We start from the raw sequence: 25477 nt of genomic DNA on the forward strand, positions 1-25477 counted from the left end.
CAGACACACACCTGGCATCCTACATACAACACTTCTGCTGCAGTGTCCTTTCATGGGCCCAGCGTAGATACAAAGGAGTTTTTTGACTCTCTTCTCCTGTCGGGGAAGGCCTTTGCTGTCCACTGAGACTTTGTCTCCAGCTTTCCACAGAAACATGGTTTTCATCTCATCCCATGGCCAGTGGGACTGTACCACCCTGTCCCTCTGTACCACCTGTCCCTCCTCCGTCCGCTCTGGCTCATGTAGTACCCAGAAATGGGATGCTGTGATTCTCATGTGCCCAGCTAGTGCCAGGACCATTCAACAGGAGCAGGTTCCAGCCACTCTGTTTCGGATTAGAGCTGCCCTGTGCCCCGCCCATGTTAGGCTTTCTGTCAGCATGGTCTAGAAGTCCCTTTCATTGAGAGGAATGAATGCTCAGGAGACCCTGGGCCGTGCTGCCTGCCTCTGTCCCACCCCCACCTTTCCCCCATCTCTCTTGCTTTCCAGCCTATGACTCTCACATACTTAGACTTTCTAGCTGCTGTTTTTCACACATCTTTTCCCCACCTCCTTAGCTCTGCACTGATAAATCCCTGTCCCCACAGGCTTTGCTAGTCACCATGCCTAAAATAGTCCCAGCCGTGTGGCCTGGCTTCACTTTCATCTCCCTCAGCACCTGTCACCACAGGGCCAACTTGATGAGCACAGAGTATCTGGTGCTGGACTGCATAGATTGTGAGCCTTCCGTGGGAAGGGACCCAGGGGTTTCCATCAGGGTCTGACATGTGGCAGACTGTGGCTGGGCAGCTGTTGAACCTCCTCACAGGAGGCTGGAGCCAGCAGCTGCCCCAGGAGGGCACCGAGCGAGGCTCCTCAGAGGTCACTCTGAGGGCCCTGTCCCCCTCCTCTCTGACTACACTCTTGTTCTCTCCCCAGATGGTATCACGGGGCCATCAGCAGAAGTGATGCTGAGAACCTGCTGCGACTCTGTAAGGAGTGCAGCTACCTTGTCCGGAACAGCCAGACCAGCAAACATGACTACTCCCTCTCCCTGAAGTGAGTACTGTATCCCCTCTGCCTGCCCCGGCACAGTGCAGCATGCCTGCATGAGTCTTCACAGAAAGGCCACACTCAGTTCCCCCACGAAGCTTGTTCCTACCAGTTATTATTTCAGGCCGTGGTTTTAATTTAGCCTCATTCTGGGAACACAGAGAAGTGGTGTGCTTTCCACCGCTGCTTTCCAAGGAGGAGAGCCTTATCCTCAGAAGCCCAGGCTGGTGCGTGGCTCTTAGCACATCCTGCCCAGCATCCACTTCACACCAGTCCTTTGGTGAAGAATGTGTTGTCCCACTCTATAGACTGGGAAACTGAGGCTCACAGAGAGCAGGCGATGATGACCGTCTGTCTGACCTTCTTAGTGCTGTGTCGCTGCTTGTGAGAACCCTTTCCTATTCCCCAGGTTATCTTCTGGACTGGCCTTCTTTTTCTATTCCCCTCAGAGTTTGGTAGGGAATGCTGTGAACTGGAAAGACGCCCACTGATGTGGCTTCCCTGCAGCTGCTCAGGGCCTTCTGACCCATGAGCTATTAAAATGAACGGGTGTAGAAATAAGAGGTTGGACTTTTCCCCTCTTGCTGGAGTGTTCCATTTTTCAATGCTGTTGCTACATAGGATCCAAGGAACTTTCCAGAATCCATTGTGGAGATGGGAGATATGAGACTCAAAGGAAAGAGGAATTCTCCAAGGGCGCAGAATTAGTGATACAATGGGGTGTGAACCCAGGTCCTACGTCCACACGTACTGGGTAGGAGTGGAGCCCTCTGCTTTGCCTCCCCTTGTCTTCGTCATTGCCAGCGGCTCACAACGAGAGTAGGCTTGGCTGCACTTCTTCCAGGGAACCTTGCACCCATGCTGGCAGGATGGACTTCCTGTCACATGGCTAACCTTCCCCTGCTCCCAAGTCCCAGACAGCCTGCTGCCAGTCAAGGGCACCGGGGGTGCTCGTTTGTTCCTCCTCCCTTTATCTCTCTCTGAGCTCTTCATGGGTCATACTGTCTCTAGAATCTCCATTATCTGGGGACTATGGTGAGGTCACTACAAAAGACCTGGTTAGACGTTCAATAGCAAAAGGAACAGAAGCTATGTGTACCAGGGCAGGGTCTTGTCAGGTACCGCCTACAGGTTTGTTACATGGAGCAATGCCTCCAAGCAGTCTCCTGGGTGCTGGGACCTATGGGAACTTCAGCACAGCTGTGCCTGTGGAAAACTGTTTACTGAGAACCTGTAATGTGCTAGGACTGAAGGAGTCTGCAGCCAGTTGCTAAATTGACCCCAGTGAGTCTAGGGTCAGCCATGTTTCCACCCCTTGTCTCCTCATTACCTTGAAACCAAGTCATGCATTGAAACCAAGTCACAGGTAGAGGCCAGAGGCCAGAAGCTTGGCTCCTTTATCCCTGCCTTGCATATTCGTTGGGTTGGGGTCCCTAGGGAGGTAGTACCTTGGTTCTGCTTTTATGGTGATAGCCTTACCTTTCAAGTGGTCTAGGTGCTGTGGTAGCCAGTAGGAGTCCACCTCCCTCCCTGGCTTGTGGCTTTCACAACTCTGAGCCTCCCAGTCTTTATCTGTGCGCTGGGATGATGATAATCTGTTCCTAAGCAACAAGCATCCAGTCCAGTCAGATCCTTGCCCACATGACCTAATGTAGTTCCCACCCTGTCCCTGTTTCCTGCCCCAACCTTGACGATCGCTTGTAGTCCGGTTAAGAAACCTTTTGTTCTAGCCAGGCATGCATGAGGCACAGTCCTTTTAATCTCTACACCTGGGAGGTAGAAGCAAGTGTGTCTCTTGAGTTTGAGGCCGACCTGGTCTCTGCAGCAGGCTGTAGGCCAGCTGGGGCATATCATGAGATTTTGTAGTCCAAGACTGTAGAAGCTGTCCTGCCCTTCCACACACTGCTCACTGTACAACCTAACTTAGCCAGTCTCTTCCCTTTTCTGGGTCCATCAGCATGTGTCCCTGGCTGGCTGGCTACTTCCCCAGCCAGTGGCATCCACATGCTGGACAAGAGCACTGTGCCCGGCCAGAGATCTGGTTTGTTGTATCTTTCCTATCTGATCCAATCACACAGGACTACAGTGTACGGACCACTCTCCTAGCACAAGGAATTGGAGCTGAGGGGTTGGATTTGTGCTTGTTCGGAGCCATTAGAATACCACCCATGATGATCTGTGCTCAGCTAGGCAGCCTTTCCTGGAAGGAAGGAGACCTGGGGAGAGGTGCCTTCCAGAACAGCTGTGGCACTCTGAGTACTGCTGCCTGGGAAAGCACCACCTTTGCCAGCCTGTGTGCAGTGTGTGGTTTCTCACACCCTCAGGCCTGCTGCCAGTGGCCAGGCGGGGGAATGGCAGCCCCACATACACAGGGTGCAAACTGACATCAGAATTCCAGCTGTGCTGCATCTCAGTCTCTGGCCGTTTTCACGTTGGCCTCGGGTCCTTCTGTGAGACAAGTCTATGGGGTAGAATGTGCTTGGGGAGGCCTATTTATGCCCCAAGACAGGGCCCTCTACCTGCTCAGTCCTTCCCTTGGAAGAGTTTTGTGGGATCCCTCCGTACCTGGCACTGGGTTCTATAGAGAGCGAGCCAAGGCAGACATCCAGGTCTGGCTGAAGGAGCTCACACTCTTCTTGTTCTGACTGCCTTGCTGCTTGCAGGACAGCACAAAGGGCTTTGGATGCCCAGACGTGACCTGTAGAGGGTGGTCACTGTCACCAAGGCAGAAGCAGCACATGACTCTCCAGACACACCAGGAGAGGGCATCAGATCCCTTTACAGATGGTTGTGAGCCACCATGTGGCTGCTGGGAATGGAACTCACAATCTTTAGAAGAGCAGACAGTGCTCTTGATCACTGAGCCATCTCTCCAGCCCAGCACATGACTCTCAAGAGAACCTAGTGTTCCCTGAGCAACAAGGACATCAGTAGATGGTAAAGCCAGGCAAAGATGTGGGGTGTGGTGACAAGGCCACTGACTTGGAGTTCTGTCCTCTCATCTGTCAGCAGAGCTATGGTGTGGGGACACACACACACACACACACACACACTCCCTCTCCCTTATATTTGATTAGAGGGCTTAGGGTGTCAGCTGTGGAAGTGATGTTACAGATTTACCTAAGTGAGGAAGCAGCCCCAGCGGGGACTCACAGTAGATGTAACCTTAGGAGGCAGTGACTTGCTTGGTCTGGCCACACTACCCCGTCCAGCTCCCTGTGCCCTTGGTGACCCAAGACAGTGTCTATACTGCATCCTCTGTCACATTCACATGTGTCATCACTCCCCTGCCATGGTTGACACCTACCCTTGATGCTAGTCAGAGAGCCTGCAAGTGCCTTTATCGCTCACAGTATCTTGCTGCAGACGCCTCTCTTGCCACTGTCAGCATGGCACGTGGACTAGCCGGCCTCACGCCTACCTCTTAGTGGTCCTGGGTGTGCAGGGTATATCTCCAGTCAGGCAAGCAAAGGTTGAGCCTTTGGCACCGGTGAGAAAATGCCAAAAGCTGACGCCCCCTGATTCCCTGGAAAGGCAGTCGGACCTGGGGAAAGGGACGGGGGTCAGGAGCAGCCTCCGGCATAGGACTCTTCAGGCACTTCTGACTGTCAGGGCTCTGCGAGGTTCTGCAAAAGAATCTGGAGAAGATAGGGGAAAGGGGACTTAAACGACAGCAAAGTTTGCTTCTGGGGATGGTGTGAGTCCTACTGGGGGCAGGAGTGGGGACCATTTCTGTGGGGCCTGGGATGGATTACACACACAGTCACACTTCTGAAGCCTTAGCAGGAAGCTGGCTGACAAGGACTCAGCCCCACCTCTTCCCACTGCACTAGGACAAGCGACCCCTTAGAGCCCTCCCAAGATAAGCTTTTGGTTTTCAAGTCCCCAGAGATGGATTGCCTACTCCCAGGGATTGGCCGGTTCCCATCACGCCCCCAACTCCGCCTGAGCATTAGACGCCTCCCTCATGCTTTGTCCTGTTTGGGACACTACTTCTTGAGCTCCATCCCTGCAGGACCTCACAGCCTGGCAAGGAAGAGAAGACACCTGGGTGTTAAAGCTTACAGGTTGAAAAATGCCCTGGGCTGCACCTGAGGTAAGGGACCAGAGGGGGATTTGAAGGACAGTAGGTAGGCCTTAAAGGTAGGTACTAAAGGAAGAACCGGTCAAAGCACACTCCGAAGAACAAATCCACAGTGAGCTGGACCCAGACATGGCACGTCCCAGGTCACCTGGCTAAAGGATGGGACTTTATCTCAGAGGATTGAGGAGTCCCTGCAGGGTGGGTGTAGCCTCCCCTCCCCTACTGGCCAGACACAACAGGTGGGCATAGTGATAATCTCTGAGTCTCATTCTGGAGTCATCAGTGAACTAGAGACATGAGTGTTGCCAGAGGAAAAGGCCTCCCGTGTCCCACATGCCACCCGTGTCATCTGAGTCTGCGCTGGCAAGGGGCCTGCTGCGAAAGGTTCAGAAGTAGCATGAGAACACCCTGAGGTTAAAGGTCAAATCAGAGGCTCCTTGGGTGGAATTCTGGTTCCAAATCTTTCATCAGCCATCTGGTGCCAGGCAAGTGGTTGTCTCCCCTGGGCCTCCCTTAACAGGAGGCCTATGGGTAAGAAGTAGGCTGGGAGGGTGAGGCCCACTGTAGCGCTGGCACACGGTAGGCATTCAGGACATAAGCTGAGCTCTGTTCCACCCTGTTCTTGCAGAGCCTTTCAGAGCTACCCTGAAAGCAGCACACCCCCCCACCCCCCACCAGAGCTCATGTCATCCACATCAGTGTCCTTAAGACTGGGGGTGGGGAGCACGGTGCTGGGTGGCAGACATGAAGGTCAAGGTTCAAGTCCCACACTGCAAACAAATGATACTAAGATCTGAGGTTTGGTCATTACACTTGCTTCCAGCTTTGTGTCCCTACAGTGGACCACAGCGGCTTTCTTTGGATCTGGGGATAGGAGGACCCGCTGCATCCTGCAAGTGTGGGGTGGGCAGTGTATGAAGAAAGGCCTCCAGTTGCTTAGGGACTTCCATTTGCATTGCCTGGAGCAGTAGGGTGTGTCAGCTGCTAGATGCCCAGTACCAACCAGTAAGTCCCCCCGGGCTGTGGGGAGGTAGGCGGGCCTGGGCCAGGAAGAGCTTAGGAGATATATTTTAGTTAGGGGTATTTTTTTTCTTCTCTCCCCTCATTGATTTGTACGGTAAAGGAGAGAGTTTTCAAACAGTAGGCATGTCTGGGACCAGCCAGGCGGGCGAGTGATTAATCTTAGTTTGTTGCTGCTGACAGCCAGGAGCAAGAAATAATAAATGTTTGCAGGGAAGGGAGGGGGCCGGTGAGGAGAAACAGAGCCCTGCATCCAGCAGTGAGGAGCACAGATTTCACTGCCTTCTGTGGAGTCGACAGCAGAGTTCCAGTTGCCGGGGCTCCAGTGGTATAGGGAGGGCCTACCTAGTTTGTACAAAGCCCAGGCTCTGTCCCCTGGCCCCTAAAACAAAACCAAGTAAGTACGTGGGGAGGCTCCAGAAGTTCTACTGCTCTGACTGAGGCTCCCCCCTCCAGGTCAGAGCAGGGCTCCTCAGGGCTGTTGAGCTCCCTTCAGGGTCCCCTAGAGTAACTTCACCCCGGCTCTCCGGCTCTCTGGCCCCAACACATCTCGGAGAGTATGATGAGCCCGAGTAAGGGCAAACCTTCTAAGGAAGGCAGTTTGTGTGCAGTGTCCAGCCCGAACACTACTTGTCTGGGGACCCCACACTACCCAGCTCTGATCAAAGGACCTTGGGCTTTGTTTCTGTATGCCTTGTGGTCTTGTGAGCTGCTAAGCTGGGTGTAAGCTGGAAGACTGTGTGCAGGAAACAGCAGCAATAGCCCTGTCTGGGGAGGGAAAGAAACTGTCCTAATGAGGATTAGAACAGTTGAGGGTGGAAAGGCATGAGGGGCAGCAGGCAGAAGCCTCAGTAGGAGAGCGGGGAGGAAGTGTCATCCTGCATACATGGTGCAGGCCAGGTGTTCTAGCTCTGGTCCTGCCTGGCTCAGGAATCTTGCCCCAGCTCCCCAGGTACCTACAGCAGACTGCCTGAGCTTCTGTTTTCTCTCATCTGTGACATGTCTCGTGGGCATTTTAATGAAGAGACAGTGAATAAAAGTGTCTCATCATGTATACCTGAGCCAGAGTCCTGCTGTGTATTGCATGTTGTAGATCATAGGGAAAGCGGACTCTGCCCGTATCCATGCTCTATCACAGTGGAGGCATAGGTGTGTGGAGGCTGGAGAGAAGGCTCAGTGGTTAAGAATTCAATTCCGAGTATCCATGTTGCAGCTTATATAATCTTCTGTAACTCCAGTCCCAGTGGGTCTAACGCTTTCTTTTGACCTCTCTGGACACCAAACACGCACATGGCCTACAGGTGGGCATGCACACAAACCAGCCATCACATAAAAATAGGTAAACCGTAAAAAAGGTTTATGTGGCTGTAACCAGAGCAAACCCCGCACCCCCATAACTGAGAACTTGAGTCTCACAGACCTAGGGTCCAACTCAGGCCGCCCTCTTTTGGATTGTGCCAGCTTGGAGACATCATTTGACCCCTCTGGCCTGTGCTTCTCTGTGGTTGTAGTGATAACTGTCTCGGGAGGCTCTGGCCTCCTCACTGCCCTGCTTCCTCTCCTGCTTCCTCTCCTACTCCCCTGCCCGCCTCATCCTATGCTTTGGGAATCCTAGGTTCCTTCCTCAGAATCGCATTCTGGTCCCTCACGCAGCATGCTGGGCTGGAACACTGAAGATCCCATGAGCAGGTATCTTGGGATGTATACAACAGAAAGAGACCCTGTAGATGAAAACAAGGCCGAGAGACAGGAAGTCATTCCCCACCCTCATCCAAACCTCAGTCAGCATTTGAGACAGGTGAGCTTGGGCCAAGGTAGACAATGTGGCTCTCAATACACAAAGGATCCCTGACCTTTCAGGACCGCTAAAGGAAAAGATAAGGTTCTGCTCAATTAGTGTGCTGTGTGTTTTCTCCCTCTGGAAGGTTAAAGGAAGCAAGTAATTAAGAAGGGCGGCTTTAGGCAGAGGGACCCTAGCGCCCATCCACAGGGGTTTGGGGGAGAATGCTGAGTCGGAAGTGTGCAGACGTCCTCCAGAATGGAAGGATGCGGGAAATGTGCCTGCCAGCCAGCAGACCTTTGCCTGCCACTGCCCTCGACCTGCAGCCAGCCACCTTCCAGACCCCAGAGCCTGTGCGTCAACAATTGGGTGATGTGGTAGGTAGAAAAGGTGCAGGCAGGTTCAGAACAGTGGTTTCACATCCTGCACGACCCTTGGGTAGATGGACGTAACAGTCCTGGCTCTCCCTTTGGGAAAGGATTCAGAAAGACCTCAGGTTGCATTCCCCAGCAAAGCAGGTGGGACGTGTCCAGCTGAATAGCTCGGGACTACTGAAATCCCACCATGAGGTGGGACAAGGGGAACACTAGAAAGGGGGTGGGCACCTAAAGTGTAGCTCTCCCTCAGTGACAGTGCCACCAGAAAGCTTTCATTCTTGCAGCTAGCAGAGGTCATGTGATGCCACAGCTGTGAGTGAAGCTCAGATTTTAATGCATCCTGACATTCTTTCTGCCCTTCGGGGTCCATCTGAGCAGAAGACCCCCCCTTCCTTACCACTAGGACTGCTCCAGATGTTCCTGGCAGGACCCAGGTCAGGCATCCTCTGGCAGCTTTTCCAGGCAGTTGTAACATGTCAAAGCCTGAAAACATAAAGGGTCTGGGACCTAAGGTGGGGCCTGAAAACAGGGCTCCTCTGTCCGGCTCTTAACCCATGGCTGGGGTAGGATGGGGTGGGGTAGGGTTCTGCTTCCTTCTCTGAGTCCAGTCTCAGTACCATTGGGGAAATGCAACCCTCCTTCCCCCTTTACAGTGGGGGAAGCCAAGCTTAGCTAGGAACCTGCTCTGCTAGGCTGTGTAACCAGGGGCAGGCGAGGCATTCTGCCTGACCCTGGTCTCTGTTCTTCACACACACACACACACACACACACACACACACACAGAGAGAGAGATTCACTTCAACTAAATGTGGAGGTGTGTCTTGGAAACTGGCGGTGTCTGGTAGCAGACAGACGCTCAAGGCAGCTCACAGGGATGGAGTGCCTGCATAGCTCTTTAGATGGGCTTCTGCCCGTGGATATATGCTAGGTCAGGAGGGAGGCAGCTGCACCAGCTCAGGGAAGGACAAGGACAGGTGGTGGATGGGTGACAAACAGTAAGGGGAAGGAAGGGTAAAGTTGAGGGCTGTGGCCAAGTTTCTGAGCAGCTAGGGGATCCGGTACAGTTGGCTTTGAAAATGCTCCCCCCACACATACAGACACAGGGCTCCCTGCTTCCCTCCAATCATGCAGACCCCAAGGCAGTGTGTGCTACACCGATTCTGCCTCGCACTGCCCGTCTGTCTGTCCGCAAGATTTGTGCTAGGAGGTGATGGTTGTCTCCTCCCAGCCTGCTCCAGCCTCCCTTTGTTCCTCCCAAGTCCTCTCCAGCATCTGACCCACCCTGATTACATTTCCAGCAGGCTTTTAATTATCTCCTATCAGCCTGCTTCATCTGCCTGTGCGGCTCAGCCACCAGGGGAGGCATTCCAACTGCCCATTCGTCACCAGGAAGATTCCATGGCCTGGGCACTTCCCTTTGGAGGCTGGCTGATCTCTCCAAACCAGAACATTTCTTTCTAATCACCCTCATACCAGTTTGTTAACATAATGTATTTAATGAAATTTTGCCAGAGCCATCCAGGAAATGGTTGTTCGGGGCCTTCAGGGACATCCCCTGGGATGTTATAGGTCGAGAAGCCATGAGGACAGCTGCAGAATGTGCCTGCATGAGAAAGAGGAGCCTTGGAGCCAGACGATCAGGCATCCCCACCCGGTGGCCTCCCACCTTTGCATAAGGGCATGGGAACTTTATGGAATTGTGCTTATCTGTGACATGGAGATGCTTCAGAGATACAGGGGGGTCATGGCAGCCTGAGTGCTGGCTTCAGCCAGGGGTGCATGGGGGAAGTTAGACCATGTAAACAGTTCAGAGCTCCCACAACAAATCCCCATCAGCCATAACTGAAGCATCTGGTGGAGCCCAGAGCCACCGTTGCATACAGTAAGACCCCAGGTTATAGACAGGGTTTAACTGTTCCCTAGGCCCCTGTCAGCTAGAGCAGAGTCAGGAGGTGACACAGAGACTCTGCCAGCAGCCTGTCATCGTCTTGTCCCACCTCCATAGTCTGCAAGGTTATAACCCTTCTGAGCCTCACCAGCACTGTGTTTCCTTCTCTTGTTTTCCTCATAAATGTTCTTGGTATTTGAGGCAGATTTATAAAAATCATGCGGCAGGTTTTACAGCCCTTGTCTTTGCTGCCATAGCTCAAAGCTGTAAAAGCTCCATTTGGCTTTGTGTGGCTGTGAGTGAGGTGGGGGTCCCAGGCATGCATGCACATCCTGTCACTTCCCCTCAAACCTGCTCATGTCCAGGTAGCCCCTCCCTCTAGCAGCCAGACCTCCCTGCCACACCTGCAACCCCAAGAAAGCCCTTGCCACTTTTAATCAGGCTTGGGCTTTCCCCCATTTATCTCTAAGATTACTTCACCCAGGAGGACTGTCGGAGTGAGTTGGGTTTGGCAAAGCTGATTTATTAACAATGCTTTAAATAGAGTATCTTTTTCCCCACCCCTTTTGAAAGTTTCCTTTTGAAAATCCACATGTGGCTGATGGTCTCCAAGTGTGGGGTTCATGCCACGTTCTCAGCCCAGATGCTTAGGGTAGGGGGTGCAAACAAGCAAGCAGAAGAGAAGGATTCTGGTGGGGCGTTAGGGGGCTTCCTCCAGGTGATGGCATGTGGACAGGGCCTTATGGGATATAGAGTTTGTGTTAGCCTTCCTGTCACTGTGACCCCAGTGTCAGAAACAACTCTAGTGACAGATGGCTTATTTTGTCTCTGTGGTTTCAGTCCCCGGCAGAGAGCAGAGCACCTCATGTGTGATGGCAGGGGAGTGTAGAGGCTGCTCACATCATTGAGGGTTAGGAAACAGAGCCAGGTAGAACCAAGGTGGGTGCAGTCTTCAAAGACTGACTCCCAGTGACCTCCCTCTCCAGCTCAGCCTTCTCCCCACTCCACCCCCCAAACATACAAGGTTTTCATAGCATCCCAACACAGCTGGGGAGCAAGTGTTCAAAACACGCGCCTGTGGGAGAGACAAATTTCAGAATGAAACCATAACAGATTTGAAAGGAAAAAACAGGAAAGTTGGCGTTCCTGCCCAGTGGGAGCAGTTCCCTGGATCACCCCCACTTTGGCTTTCAAGATCAGCGGCTCAGGAGAGTCGGGGTTATTCACCTGCAGCCGTGCGGGCCGCCAGCACTCGTAGCCCTGCATCCTTTGCACAGTCACCACATCTTGGCTGGCCAAAAAGCAAGCAGTGTACTAGATATAACCTTCCATGAGGTGATGCGCCCGCCGTGTACCTTGGAATCTTGTGCAGTACCTGGTCACTGGTGTTGGGAACCAACTCGAGCAGGCTGTGAACAGTGTCCTCTGAGGGAGGTGGAATGGTGCCAGCGACCGTGATCACAAGCTGGATGGCGCATGAGTTCTGACTGACACTCAGACCTCGACTGTGATCTGGGCTTCTAGCGTGTTCTGCCCCCACAGAGCAGCATACCCCTTCTGAGTTCCCATTTTTCGGCCTGTGGAGGTAATCTTTTCTGTCCTGAATGGTTCCAAATCCAAAACACCATCCAGGGCTGACTCTTTGTGGGAATGGCAGTTCTAACAGGCAGCCAGGCAGTTCTGATGGTGAGCAACTGAAACTAATTACTTACAGCCATGCCGGGGGGGAAAAAAAAAAAAACATAATTAATGTGGCCAAACCCTGGCCAAATAATAAAATGGAGGCTTTGTTGTGTATCAAGGCAGAAATCAATTCCATTAGGGAGCAGAGAGCTAGAGATTTAATTTTGAGGAAATTCTCTACCTTGTGGAAAGAGGCTGTCAGACAACTGCCAGAATGAATGTCCAACAGGAGCGATTTTGCACTCCAAAGCCAAGATAACTTGAAGTGACCGTATCCTTCTGGAATAGTTTGTCAATCTTTTGAGTGTGAGCTAAGCTGTGGCTTTTGCTTGTTAGCAGTCTTGAACATGTGTCCTTTGGTTTGGGTTGAGAAGTGAGAACTTTCTGCACCTAATGGTCGTGGGGGCTAGAATCCTGTCATTTGAGATTGAGAGGAGGGGGAGGAGAGAGGTGCCCTCAGGAGGTCAGCAGTCACCCACCATTAATGGTGGAGTTTATGTGCAGATGTCAGGAGCAGTGGCCTAGCTAGGCAAACCCACCAGGGACACCAGGCAGGCGTCTTAAACATAGAGTGACAACTGTGAGAGGGGAGGCCATTGTTCCCTGTAAGGACGGCTGGACAGGAGTCGCCGCCTGTGTTTCCTTCCCAGGGCAGGTAGAATGCCCAAGGCCTGCTAGAACCAGACCCTGGAGCTGCCCAGCTAGGTGTAATAGGAATATTGAGAGGGGATAGACTGCAGTGTAGAGCAATGGAAGGCAGGGCATTCGGCTGGGGACTGTGCTTCCCAACGCTGCAGGCAAGCATCAGGAGCGTGCATGCAGCGCTCACACTGAAAGCTTGTGTGTCTCAAAGGCATTTTCTTCCTCAGATGGAACTAGGAAGGTGGGTATGGAGCCTGAGTGGCTCAGAGTTCCCTGAGAAACGTACTGAAGGCAATTTCTGGCTCTAAGGAGGTCGAGGGAGCTGCAAGCCTAGGAAGTGTCTTCAGGGACCCACCCTAAGAAACAGCCCTGGGCCTGTGGGCACCTGTGAGCCATTTCTACGTGTATGTTTGATCATACGTGGGCTTCTAAATTTGCATGTGTAGGACCTCTGTAGTCATCTGGTCTCCTGTCCCATTGTATAGATTGGGAAACTGAGGCTTGGGAGGACAAAGCCGGCCAGGGCTCAAAGGGACTGCCACCTGGTTCCTGAAGACAGCTGGGATTTTTTTTTTCTACTGGGAATCACTGTCATTCATGTGTCTGATCTTTTGACAGTCCACCATGTGCTTTTGGACTTCCAGAGAGGAGAAAAACATCTCCTGGTTGTGGTGAGGGCTGTTGAGTCCAACCTAACCCAGCCTCCAGACAGTGTGGGAAAGTGGCTGCTTCCTCTCCTTACCGTCCCGCTACTTACTTGGGTCTCATAGGACTAGGTCATAAGTCATAGGTCTTTACCACTGATGGGCCTCAGTTTAAGGCCAACCCAGGGAGCCTCAAGCTCCCAGATGTTGAGATTCCATGATTTCCCAGGACTCCCTGCTTTCCCTGCTCCTGCTCTCATGGGTCCCTCACACCATGGTGGGAGTTTTTGTTTTGCAGTATAAGGTGTGCCCACTGAACTTCGGGCCTCAAGCATGCTAGGCAGATGCTCCATCCCTGAAAAATACCCTTCTGTTTACTTTTTATTTTCAAACAGGCTCTTGTTTCAGCCTACCAAACAGCTCCAGTTACAGGTTTGCGCTGCCAGACAGATAGAAACCGTGTGCTTTCCCAGTGTCGTGGAACAGGACTTGATGTGGACAAGTGTTTCTCAGGCCAGTCCACACACTGCTCTGCCCGGTGATACTCAGCAACAGAGCTGGGGCCGGCACCCAGCCTAACTAGGGAGCCTGTAGCCAGAGGGCAATTTGGCCATCATGGGTTTGAGGTTGCCAAGTTGTCTATGAACAACAGACCCGACAGGCTTGGGGGTACATGCTGGTTCTGGGCCCATAGTGACTGGAGCCAGCAGACAGACCAGACGGACAGCAGTTGGGTGGCAGTTTCTGCCCAGCAGGGGAAGTGAGACCCATATTGGGGGCCCAGCCCTTGGCCCTGCATTTGCACCAGAAGAGAGCCTGCCTGCCCTTTATTGCCAGCTCAGACCTCAAGAGCTCAGGACAGCCTTTACAACAGGTAGAGAGAACCCCCTGACTCAGGTGAGAGTGAACGTAAAGGGTGTTATGCCCTCAGAGGGGCAGCATGGGTCTCAGACCCAGGGCTAGCTGGCCTAGGGCCTGGACTGTGTCTATTCTTGTCTCCCACCTATGTAGGTCCCAAACCCAGGAATGTGCCCTCTCCTGTGAAATAGAGTCCCTTAAATTTGGCTATGGAAATAGAGATAGGTGCCGGGATTGGTTCTTGACAGTGACCTAGAAGCCTTGGGAAGCAAGCTGTTTGGCAAGTCCTCTGTCGTGTCTTGAGCCTTTACCAAGGAGCCAGATGGCCTTGCCTTAGCCAGACAGTCACATTTGTTTAGCCTGAAAGTATCCGGGAAGGCAGCTAGGTATGATCCCTGTACTGGTGACTACGGAGTGTGGCTTTGCCCTGACACTATCAACATCTGGACTGAGGCATTGTTTTGTGTGTTGCCGTCCACTTAGAATCGTCCTTGGCTTCTCAGTAGATGCTAAGCCCTGGACTCTCCAGACATTGCCAGATCCTTCTCAGGGAAGGTAGGGCGACGGCCAGTCAAGAACCTCAATCTCCTAAGGACATCGTAGGCTGGGAGAGACCTGTCCTTTTGGACTGGATGGATTCTGTCTGTCCTATTTGTCTGTCTCTCCAAGCCCAGTGAGTCATGTAGATGGTACTCGATAGAGGTGTCCCCATTCTTTGCCCATCCCGTGCAGTGGCGTCTCTCTCTAGCCTGAGAGCATCCGTGTGAAGTGGAAACTTGAGGCTTCTTTGAAGAATAGGTTAGATGGTGTTTTGCTGGGACAAGCACATGAAGGGACATTTTGTTAAAGTAGACAAAGGTGTGAAAGGCAGACTCGAAGGTTCTGCTGAAGCAGACACAGCAAAGAGGACGTTCTGCTAAAGAAAGCACATGAAAAGACATAAGATAAAAGATTCTTTGCTAACGAAACACATGTATTGATCCACCTCACATTGCATAGTTGAGCTGCATTTGTTGGAACAACATAGAAATGCACCCAAAAACTTCTGGTGGTGTGCTGCAGTTTGTTGCAGCTTCCAAGGACTCGGGGCTGATTGGATGCACGTGCTGAGGCAAGGCACGCAGAGGACACGTGATGTGTGGAGGATAGAAATAGGACTCCGTGGAGTGACAGAGACAGAGCTTGGCTTGCTGGTACAGCTAGCTGTGCAGTGCTTGTGACTATCAAATCTTCACTGATCTTCACCTCCCTGAGAAAGGCACAGCTGAGAACTTCTCCTGGTGTTCCTGTTGGTCCCTCCTGCTGCTCGAGCTGAGGCTAAGAACTGGCTGTCTCTGCTAGGTTGTGTCACCGCTGTTGCTAACCCAGCTCTACTGAACTGGACTGCTGGTGTATCCCTGAGGTGTTTGCGAGTGGATCGAGCTGCCGCTGCCTGCAAACCTGTGTACTGCTGATTTCCAGATAGCATAGAGGGGGGGTTGCTCCAAAGAACCTTTCTACGCAGGTCTACTCCCCCCACCCCCACCCTACCCTTTCTTTCCCACTACCTCTAGTAGATAGTGGGCTACAAGGGAGGTTAAAGTGTTTAAGAACCATCATTAAAAATAAGATTTGAAAAAAATTGAAGTTGTACCAGTGGAAGGATCTATACTTTTGCAGAGGGGACCTTGAAGCCCAGGGACAGAGGGAGGCTGTCTTGTGGCATCAGCAGGATCAGAGACTGAGCCAACATCTGTGACTTGGGTCAGCACTTGGACAGTCATAGCTGCCGCCGCCGCCGCCGCCGCCGCCACCACCACCACCACCACCACCACCACCACCACTACCGGTTCTCCTGCAGGTTTCATGTTCACCCTTGAATCAGGATGCATGGAAACATTGAGCCGAGGGGAAGACATCACGAAGACGTATTACAACTGTGTGGATGTCTCAGCCAGTGAGAGGCTTGCTCCTGCCCGAGTCTTGACTTTAATAGCTTCTAGGATAGCACTTCATACAAGTTCTGTCCCTGAGAAAACCACCTTTCGTGGTCTCATCTTGCCCTTCTTCCTCTTGGTCTGTGAGAGCTAGCCTTTTACTCTGTGTCCCCCGGCCTGTCTGTCTCCGTGAGGATGGCACTGTGTTGATGCATCGTGATTCACAGAAGGCCTCGCCCTGGGCTGTCACTCAGAGCCTGAGGAAGACTAGGCGCTCCGTAAGCCTGGTCCCTGCTGGTGCATGCTGAAAGTGTAATGATTTGGCTATGAATCAAGCTGTTTGGCTCAGCAGGGCTTACATTTAGACATTGTTAACCACATGGGCAGGCTTTAGCTTATCCTTGGAGGTGGTGGGGTGCAGGTGTTCACCCTGTGGCTCCGTCAACCTGTTCTGTCCACCCACCTCTTTGGACTCTTAGGACATCTCTGCTAGAAGGGGCCCTTAGGGTCCCTGGCTACGTACTTGGAGAGCACAGTCTACAGTGAAGATTGCTGTTCTGTCCACGGCACTTGGGAAGCTCAGGGTCCTTGCCCTGTGACCCAGCAAATTGCTTCTCCCTCGCTTCGACACTCGCTTTTCCCATCCGTGCAGCGAGCATCTGTGTGTACTGCCAGTCTCCTACGTTTATCATGAGTCAAGAGAACAGTCACGATCTTCCCAGGCATCTCAGGTGATCAGGCTGTTCCCTCCTCCTCCTCCTCCCAAACCCTGAGGCCTCATCTACTGAGTGCTGTCGGATTATCTTGTCACAGAGGCCGCGTTAGTCTAAGGTGTCACAGGAGAGATGATGCCCTCCTTCAGTGTCCCTTGGGCAGGTAGCTTGAACTGTCTAGGGAGGTTGCTGTGAGGGCATACAGAGCCCTACAGGGCCGCCATACTGGTGATACTGCTGGAGCACCTGGTCCCCAGGTTTCCCTAAAAGGATGCAGTCCTAGTGAGATGCTCCTAAAAGTCAGAGTAGCTGGGAATATTTGGGTTTGCCCCCTGTACTGGCTATTTTTGTGTCAACTTGACACAGCTGGAGTTATCACAAAGAAAGGAGCTTCAGTTGAGGAAATGCCTCCATGAGATCCAACTGTAAGGCATTTTCTCAATTAGTGATCAAGGGGGAAAGGCCCCTTGTGGGTGGGACCATCCCTGGGCTGGTAGTCTTGGGTTCTATAAGAGAGTAGGCTGAGCAAGCCAGGGGAGGCAAGCCAGTAAAGAACATCCCTCCATGGCCTCTGTATCAGCTCCTGCTCCCTGACCTGTCTGAGTTCCAGTCCTGACTTCCTTTGGTGATGAACAGCAGCATGGAAGTGTAAGCCGAATAAACCCTTTCCTCCCCAGCTTGCTTCTTGGTCATGATGTTTGTGCAGGAATAGAAACCCTGACTAAGACACCCCCATAGGATCCAAGCACTTTGAGAGGCAGGGAGGATCATGAGTTCAAAGCCAGCCTGGGCCACATAGCAAGCCCTTGCTGGAGAGCTGAGAGGGGGGCAGAGATCTGAGTCATAGACTGCTTTCAGAGGCAGGATGGCTCTCTATCCAGTTAGCACAAATGTCCCTGTGTGTCCTGCATGCTGACCATAGAGCCTGTCCTCTCAGCCTTGAAACTGTTCTTGCTCTGTTGTGTGCCCTCCACCTCCCTTGGTTGTTGAGTTCATTTAAAATGCATAGCCTTATTCTTTTTGTTCCTTTACTAATCTGCCCCTGAATCTGGGTTCCGTGGTCAGAATCACATGTTTTAAAATGGCCTAACAAGAAGAAATGCAGCCCCTGGGAACCCAGCATAAGAGCACCCTGACTGAGGCTTAACCTTTTAGGAAGACCAGGGTATACACTGATCTTATATTTGTGGTTCATGCATGTGAGCCCATGCAAAGAGCAGTGGCTAGCCCAGGGATCCCACACATGAATTCTGAACTCCAAGGAAGGGGGAGAAAATCTCATGGTTGGAAAGACATGGCTTTATACCCAGCCTGCAGGATGGTTCCTCTCAGAGGTCCCTCCTCCCCACAAGAGCTGGTCTGGGCTCACTCTCCAGCTTCCCTACCCTTGAGAGCTTACAGCTGGGGAGGAGTCAGAGGACCTCAATTCCCTGCTCTAGGCAGCCAGTGGGAAAGGATGGCAAACCCGGAGTACCCTGGACACAGGCTAGGCAGGTGCTAGGAGCCCAGAGCACGGAGGCATCACGGTGAGCAGATAGGGTCACCAGCCTTGGGCTCACAGAGCAAGGGAGTTCCCTCTCTTGGCTCAAGGCAATTTCTAAGACCTGCCTAAATCCATTCAGTTGGCTGACTGGTCAGAAAAGATGAGGTCAGGTCGCAGTGGTAGCTGCAGGCCTGTGTGAGGCCTGAGGAGGGAGCTCAGGCTGCTGAGTCCAAGAGACATAAGTGTGAAGACTCCTAATACCAACACTTGAGAGGTGGGAGGAGGTTCAGGAGCCCAAGGTCATCCTTGACTACACAGCAGATATGAGGGCCAGCCTAGGCTAGGGAGAGCGAAAGGTCCAAATCCTGGCCCCATCTTTCCCCATGAAATAAGGTACATGGTTTTCTGAGCCTCAGTTTCCCTATCTGCAAACGATACTAGTCATGTCCCCTTAGCTCTGCCTGGTGGGATTTAAATGGTAGTGTTCTGAATTCTGAATTGCCGCTGGGGACCATGGGTTATCTGGAGCCGAAGGATGTGAAACGTTTGGCTCAAGAAAGCATCTCCCTTTCAGTCAAGGCAAAGCAGAAACTCCCCATGTGCGGGCTCCTGTGACGCTCTCTCTATGCTAGTCCCATAGGGCTATTTCCTCCTTCATCCCACATAAATATTATATGCTAGTGTTTTTAAGTCATTTCATCATGAAAAGAAACGATTTAACATAACTATTACCCGGGATTCTTCATGAAATATGCATCAAGCAATTAGGTCTAAAAGCGAGAGGTGAAGCCTCGCACCCCAGCTCAGCGGCGGGCGGGCAGCTGTGGGCTGAGTGATGTTTTATTAAAGCTCATGATTAGGAGGTGAGGTGGGGCCTGTTATTAGGCCAGCACACACCAGGCATGCTTGCTGATGGGGGCTGTGACAAGGAGGTGCTTTTTGTGATGGTAATGAGCGATCTAAGTGCCCTGACAGCCCCAGCACCCTGCCTCCCTGGGCCTTACAAGACTCATTAGACAGGTCACCCACCAGAGACACCCCAATTGTGACTTTGCTCTCACAAGATGTCCTATCAAAGGAGATGGAACCAACAAAGAACCAGTTGGCAGGAGCCTGTCAGAGCTCGCTGGGAAGGGTGCTGTCCCAGAGCCACCATGGCATCCTTGCTCCCTCACCATGCCTTGAGGAACCTAGGTGCAGGCTCTGCCTGGAGCCCACCCACCTGGCCCTGCACACAAGCACAGAGCTCTGGGAGCATCTGCAGCGCCCCCTGCTGGCTGCCTCTCTGACCTGTTTCCTCCAGTGTATCAAAGCAGGTGAAGGTATAGCAGCCACAGGCTATTTCCCACTGCAAAACCATCTTGTTATGAGCAGCCACGGCCACCCTGTGCATACCCTTGCCTGATGTGTCTGTCTGTTGCCCATGGAGATTTGAATATCCTCCCTTGTATTCTAGTTTGATTTCAGTTGCTGCGATAATACCCTGCCTAGGCTGGGTATTTTTGCACACACCTTTGATCCCTCTACTAGGAAGACAAAGGCAGGCAGATCTCTGTGAGTTCAAGGCCACCCTGACTGAACCTCTTGGGGTGGGTTACCACCCTGTCTTCATGGCTGGGAGGTTTCAGTGGTTGGAACCAGCCATTCTCAGTGCCTGGGACAGTTTTGTGTTTGGCCTTCCAGCCTGCCTCTCTGCTCTCTGACCAGAATTGGTCAGGGGTGTGGAGGCTCTGCACAGAGGACATCTGCTTAGTCCCTCCTGCTGCCCCTGCTGCCCTGCCTGGCTTCATGTGGAGCACTGCTGGGAGAGCACTAGGCCAGTCACCTGGGCTGTTAGAGCCATTCCTACCCTTGATGCCTGCTGGGTAGCACAGAAATCTAGTGTGGAAATCTCATGTTAACTCTTAACCTTGTGAGTTCCTTGCCCAGACCCCCTTGAGATGTAATGGAAGCCATTATGTCAGCCTCTTAAGAGTTATAGTGGCCTCTCTGTCTTACAAATCCTCTGCTCCCTCCAATGTGACTATGGACCCCTCACAGAGCTAAGTTGCTTGGTGTCCATCAACTTCACTGCAGTGAAGGGAGGAGGGTACATCATGGTCACACCTGGTATCTATAGCCATATGACTGCTCAACATCCCAGACAGGCCAGGCAAGCTTCCTGGACACCTTCTGGATGTCCCGTCACTGCAGCTCCAGGCCCTTTTCCAGCTGACTGGTATTTGTGGGCCCTACATCATGCTGAGGTGAGCCCTCAGCCTCACTCGGGTTTGTTTTCTGTGTGGCATGCTGGCCCTTGCACGTGCCTGAGTAAGCGCTTCTCCCCCATCACAAAGCTGATCTGGGGTGCAGTGACCCTTGGCTGCAGAGCCGAGCTTGCCACGGGCTCTGTAATTCGAACAGCACAGCCTTAAAACTCTTGATTTAAATTTTAGTTCTTCACAAGAATTATTCTCTCTTGAAATGTAATTGCTGATATCTTTGAAGCCCAGGGTAACATCTCTGAGTACGCCGTTGTGCGTAGACACATTGTTCTGCTCCTCCACGTCTGTAAGCAGTTTTTTCTATCCATTTGGAGAGCAGGTTTTTTTGGCGAGGGGGCATTACACCCAAAGGGCAGGTAAAATTTAAGACCCCCATTGGAACACAGAGACCAGAAAGGGAATTGGGGCTCAGGAAGACCATGCCCCTAAGAATCCATGCAGGACTCCTGACCTCCCTAGGTAACCCTGGCTGCTGGGTCCCTAGAGCTGTCCACAAGTTACCAAGGACGGGCTCTGAGACGGTGGCACCGCCTCAGTCAGGAACCTGAGGTTTGGGTGAGTGAATGAGAAGAGGCGGGGTCTGCACAAAGACAGTTGATGCAGGCATGTTCAGGTGAGCCAGGGTGTGGCTGCAGCTTAGGGCCTCAAATGGGAGAGGCTCTCTGGGACATGCAGTTGAGAAGCTGACCTTTGTCACCCGTGACCAGTGCCCACCTGGCACACTGATAATGAGCTATGCTGACCAGGACACATCGGCTCCCTGCACTTGGGACCCACCGCTAACTTTCCTTCAGGTTTTGCCAAAGTTGTTCTCCCTGGACAGATCTGAAACCAGGCCGAGTGGGCACAGAGACCCGGGCTCTGCTCTTCTTTAGGCTCTTGGGAAAATTGAGCATCAAGGGTGGGGTTGGCAAATGCTATCACAGCTTCGAAAGTTGAGTGTTCAGTACTGGAGAGATGGCTCAGCGGTTAAGAGCACTGACTGCTCTTCCAAAGGTCCTGAGTTCAATTCCCAGCAACCACATGAGGGCTCACAACCATCTGTAATGGGATCTGACGCCCTCGTCTGGTGTGTCTAAAGAGAGCTACAGTGTACTTTGGTGTAATAATAAATACATCTTTAAAAAAGATTAAATTGAGTGTGTAGATAGCGTTCACGGCAGTCATGTGAAGGAAGGAAGTGTGCCTTGGGGTTCCTGGGAGACTGCGACTAAGCGCACCTACTACCTAAGCCATGCTTGGTGGGGAGCAAGTATCATGCTACCACATTCCATTGATTATAGCATTGTCATGCGGCTCACTGTACCCAAAGGGAGCTGGGAAATGTTCCTGGCTGGGCCGCCCCATCCCTGTCTAAGAGAATATCTTGCCTGCCATCACTACTTACTACACTGGCCCGCGGCCACCTGTCAGTTTGGAGCATCTTGAATACCTGCAAGGTGTAAACAGGTCCCTGCTTTGTTACAGGGCTGGTTTTTACCACCACCCCTGAAATTCCCAGAAGCTTTCAGGTGGAAAGTCCTAACATTACCAGTGGTTTGCTCCTGGACCCCAGGCAGGTACAGAACTGAGCGGTGCTCCTAGGTGTGGCTAGGACCCATGTCCTAGACAGCCGAGAGACTGCACCCTGGCCCCAGTGGGCAGGGCAAGCTCCTGGGGAGTACATGTGCTTATGGGAGGAGAAGCAAGTGCAAGCAGTGCCCTGGCAGTGCCTCCTCTCTCCTTGAGCACGGTGCACAGCCTCTGACCTCTGTGTTTTGTTCACAGGAGTAACCAGGGCTTCATGCACATGAAACTGGCCAAGACCAAAGAGAAGTATGTTCTGGGTCAGAACAGCCCCCCGTTTGACAGCGTCCCGGAAGTCATCCACTACTACACCACCAGGAAGCTGCCCATCAAAGGGGCCGAGCACTTGTCCCTCCTCTACCCAGTGGCCGTGCGGACTCTGTGAAAAGACCAGCCTCTCCCTGCTCCGAGACCAAGCCTGTTCCTTGGAGGAGCTGCTAGGGCACCGACCAGCTGTCTGTGCTGCCAGCAGTGTCCAGTGTGTGTTGTGTGTATGGTACTAGCACACCACTGCATGTCTTAGAATGCTGTCGCCACTTACAGGGTTGGAGAAGGCCTGAATGAAGAGGGCAGCCAGCGGCCACACCACCCCAGCCCCTACCCCACCCCCTCCTCGAGTTTCTGTGAATTAAAGTCTTTGCAATCCAAAGAGATGCCTTCCAGGGTGAACAAAAGTGGAGCTGCTCCAGCGGTGGGCGGGGCCCAGCAGTGGGTGGGGCCCAGCGGTAGGTGGGGCGGAGCCCTGGCCTGTATCTCTTTGTTTTCCAGTTGTCAGGAACTCACCTGTGTATGGGCAAGGTTTTTCCCATTGGTGCTGGGAGCCCAGGAAGCCCTGGGAGCCACCCCATCTGGTCTGTGTCTGTGTCACTGGGTGTGCATATTAAGTGTACACAAAAGAGACCATGTCATAAGCCAGAGTAAGCCCCCATCTCCTTTTAGATGTACACTCTGTAACCGTTAGATGTCAAGGAACAATTGTGCAGACAAAGAGGATGCAATTATTTATGAATATGATAGGGTGTGTAAATAAAATAGTCATTTAATATATATTATTAGCCGGGTTTTTTTAATTAAAATATATATCTCTGAGACGTTCTCTACAGAGGGAAATGCTGGTCTGCTGGTTTGACTCCCGATCAAGATGTGTTTCCTGGGCTTGTTGGCTGGTATAGCAAGCCCTGTGAAGGAGAATAGAGAACTCAGGTCAGACCTTGGCAACCTTCTGGGCTCCTGAGGGGTCACTATGGTCTAGGTAGGAGTGGCCATGTGGTCACAAAGGGCATCAGCATGAGAATGCAGCCAGACCTGTATTCAGACTCCAGCCACTGTGGCTGCAAAGTTAACTGAGCTTCGAGACTCCCCTCCTACTCCTGGCAGCTAATGACAAACCTGGTGCATAGCGCCCAGGAAGTCCACAAAGGGTTTTCTCCCCATTATCAGTCGCCCTGCTCTGAAAGGTGTCTCACGTGGGGAGGGCTGAAGTAGCCTCCCAAGGTCACACAGCTGAGAGCAGCCCACAGGCTGGCAGCTGGCTCTGAATGGCCTCCCCATCACCTTGTTCCTGATATGTCAGGGGACATAAAAGCCTCTTGGTCACCACATGGGTGAAAATCTGTTTGTGCACTCAACACATACAGATCTGATGTGTTGGTCACCTTTCTGTGACAAGATGGGCACCTAAAGGGGAGGTAATTTTCTCACAGTTGAGGGTTCAGTCCACAGTGGCTGGAGTGTTAGGCCTCTGTAGAAAGATGTGTGAAGGGTCCTGCTTACCTGATGCCTGCATTCATCCTGGGACCTCAGCCCATGGGGTAATGCCACAGTGTCCCACCACCACCAGCACCACCACCAGCAGGAGCAGCAGCAGCATCTCTTACTTTTTGAGATTATAATTGTATCTTTCTTCCCTTCAAACCCTCCCATATAACCCACCTTACTCTGTTTGAAATTCATGGCCATAATCTTGGTGGGTCTTTCCCTGGCCAGTGAGCCACTCTGGAAGCACCCTGGAGGTCTAATTCTCCTAGGTGATTGTAAATTCAGGCTAGAAGGCGATGAAGGTTGACCGTCGCATCTGACTCTTGCATCCATGGGCAACAGGAAAGCCTTGGCTGACCTTGGCTGACCAAGGTACAAGGGAACTGGTTCCAACAAGGTTCTGCCGCCTCTCCCAGATTCATGTCTAAGCCACCCAGATGGTCTGAATGGACTGGAAGGTTGGTGGCCATTGTCCCCAGTGCATGTGGGCAGAGCACAGTAAATGACAGTTTGGCCATCTCCAGCAGTGGCTTCAAGCCCAGTGTTCAGAGGCAGAGACCTGAGGCAGGTCTAGACTTGCCAAAGCTGCCGTTCAGGTTGGGGCAGAACAAAAGTAAAAGCTACCTTTGGGTAGCTGCCACCGATTTCAGCAGCTTGAAGCCAAGCCGTTTCCTTGATTTCTTCCCAGTATGTCCCACCTCCTGCATCTGTCTCCTCTTTGCTGTGTCAGTGTCCCCAGCACCCTAGTGACTGCCATGCCGCCTGGAGCTGACTGAAGCCTCTGCAACTGTCTCTCCCTGGTTTGCATTTTCCCAAAATGCCCTTCTCGGGAAGTGGCGAGGGAATCACCTGAAGTGACCTGTGTCCCCTCTCGGAGGAGGAAAAGGAAAATGAGCAAGCCACTGCCAGGGCCTGCGCCCCGGTGGTCTGCTGGTTGGATGTGGGAGGCAGGCCTGGGGTCCCAGTTTCTGTTGAACATTGGCATGTTCAGAGTTGGGCCTCCAGGGTATTTCCTGAGGTGAGCTGAGCCACAGGGTCCTCCCTGGAGGCAAGACCAGAACAGTCTCAGAAAAGACCCTGTGGGCGGGGCAGGGGGTTCCTCTTCATCTGCCTTTGCTCTGTTAGGTGACTCCTGCACCCCACCCCCCTCCAATTCTCCCTTTGTCTCCCTGAAATTTCCCCAGACCCAGCCTCTTGCTCTCCTTAAGAACTGAGACATACAAAGGAGCCGGCCTACAGGATGGGAGATGCTAAAAGGAATTTTTCCCCTTAATTTTATGAACCCCTCCCTTTTCCTCTTCACTGTGGCCGGCTTCCTCTGTCAGCATGTATTCATGTTTTCTTGGACATCTAACAATTGAAAGGGCTTTTCCATCTCCAAAACCTTCACACTGGTGTTGGTTTGGTTTTTGTTTTGGCTTTTTTTTTTTAATCTGCTGCCAATTAATGGGGGGAGGGTGGATGAGTTCTTTGCGGAGGAAAAGAAGCTGCTGCTACACACACAATCTCAGTTTTTTGTCCCAGAGCACAAGCACCAGCCACCAACAGGCCCCTCGCTCCCTGCCACAGGGCTGTCTTTCCTTCTTTCCTTTGGCTGGCTTCATTATTGGCCACAATGCCCAGGCCACTTCAGCAGCTTGTCCCTGAGCACTGGAATCAAAGAGCCCTTTTGGCAGCCCAGTAGAGCAAGATGGCTTCTGCAGAAAGAAAGGCTTTTTTGCGGGGTGGGGGGTGGCGGGGGTGGGGGTGGAGTTGGCTTGCTGGTCTTT

General features: G+C 52.4%; 1 protein-coding gene across 1 annotated transcript in view; it reads left to right on the forward strand.

The window, feature by feature from the left end:
• Shb (SH2 domain containing adaptor protein B) overlaps window positions 1-22997 on the forward strand; it is a 109399-nt gene extending 86402 nt beyond the window's left edge. The window contains exons 5-6 of the mRNA XM_021161323.2: window positions 919-1038; window positions 22152-22997. Of these exons, the coding sequence (XP_021016982.1) occupies window positions 919-1038; window positions 22152-22335 (304 nt within the window). The 3' untranslated portion in view covers window positions 22336-22997. The remainder of the gene's footprint in view (window positions 1-918; window positions 1039-22151) is intronic.
• The last annotated feature ends 2480 nt before the right edge of the window (window positions 22998-25477 follow it).

Source organism: Mus caroli, unplaced genomic scaffold (assembly GCF_978045245.1).
Source record: "Mus caroli unplaced genomic scaffold, Mus_caroli_1 scaffold_6, whole genome shotgun sequence".
In the NCBI taxonomy this organism is placed as follows: Eukaryota; Metazoa; Chordata; class Mammalia; order Rodentia; family Muridae; genus Mus; species Mus caroli.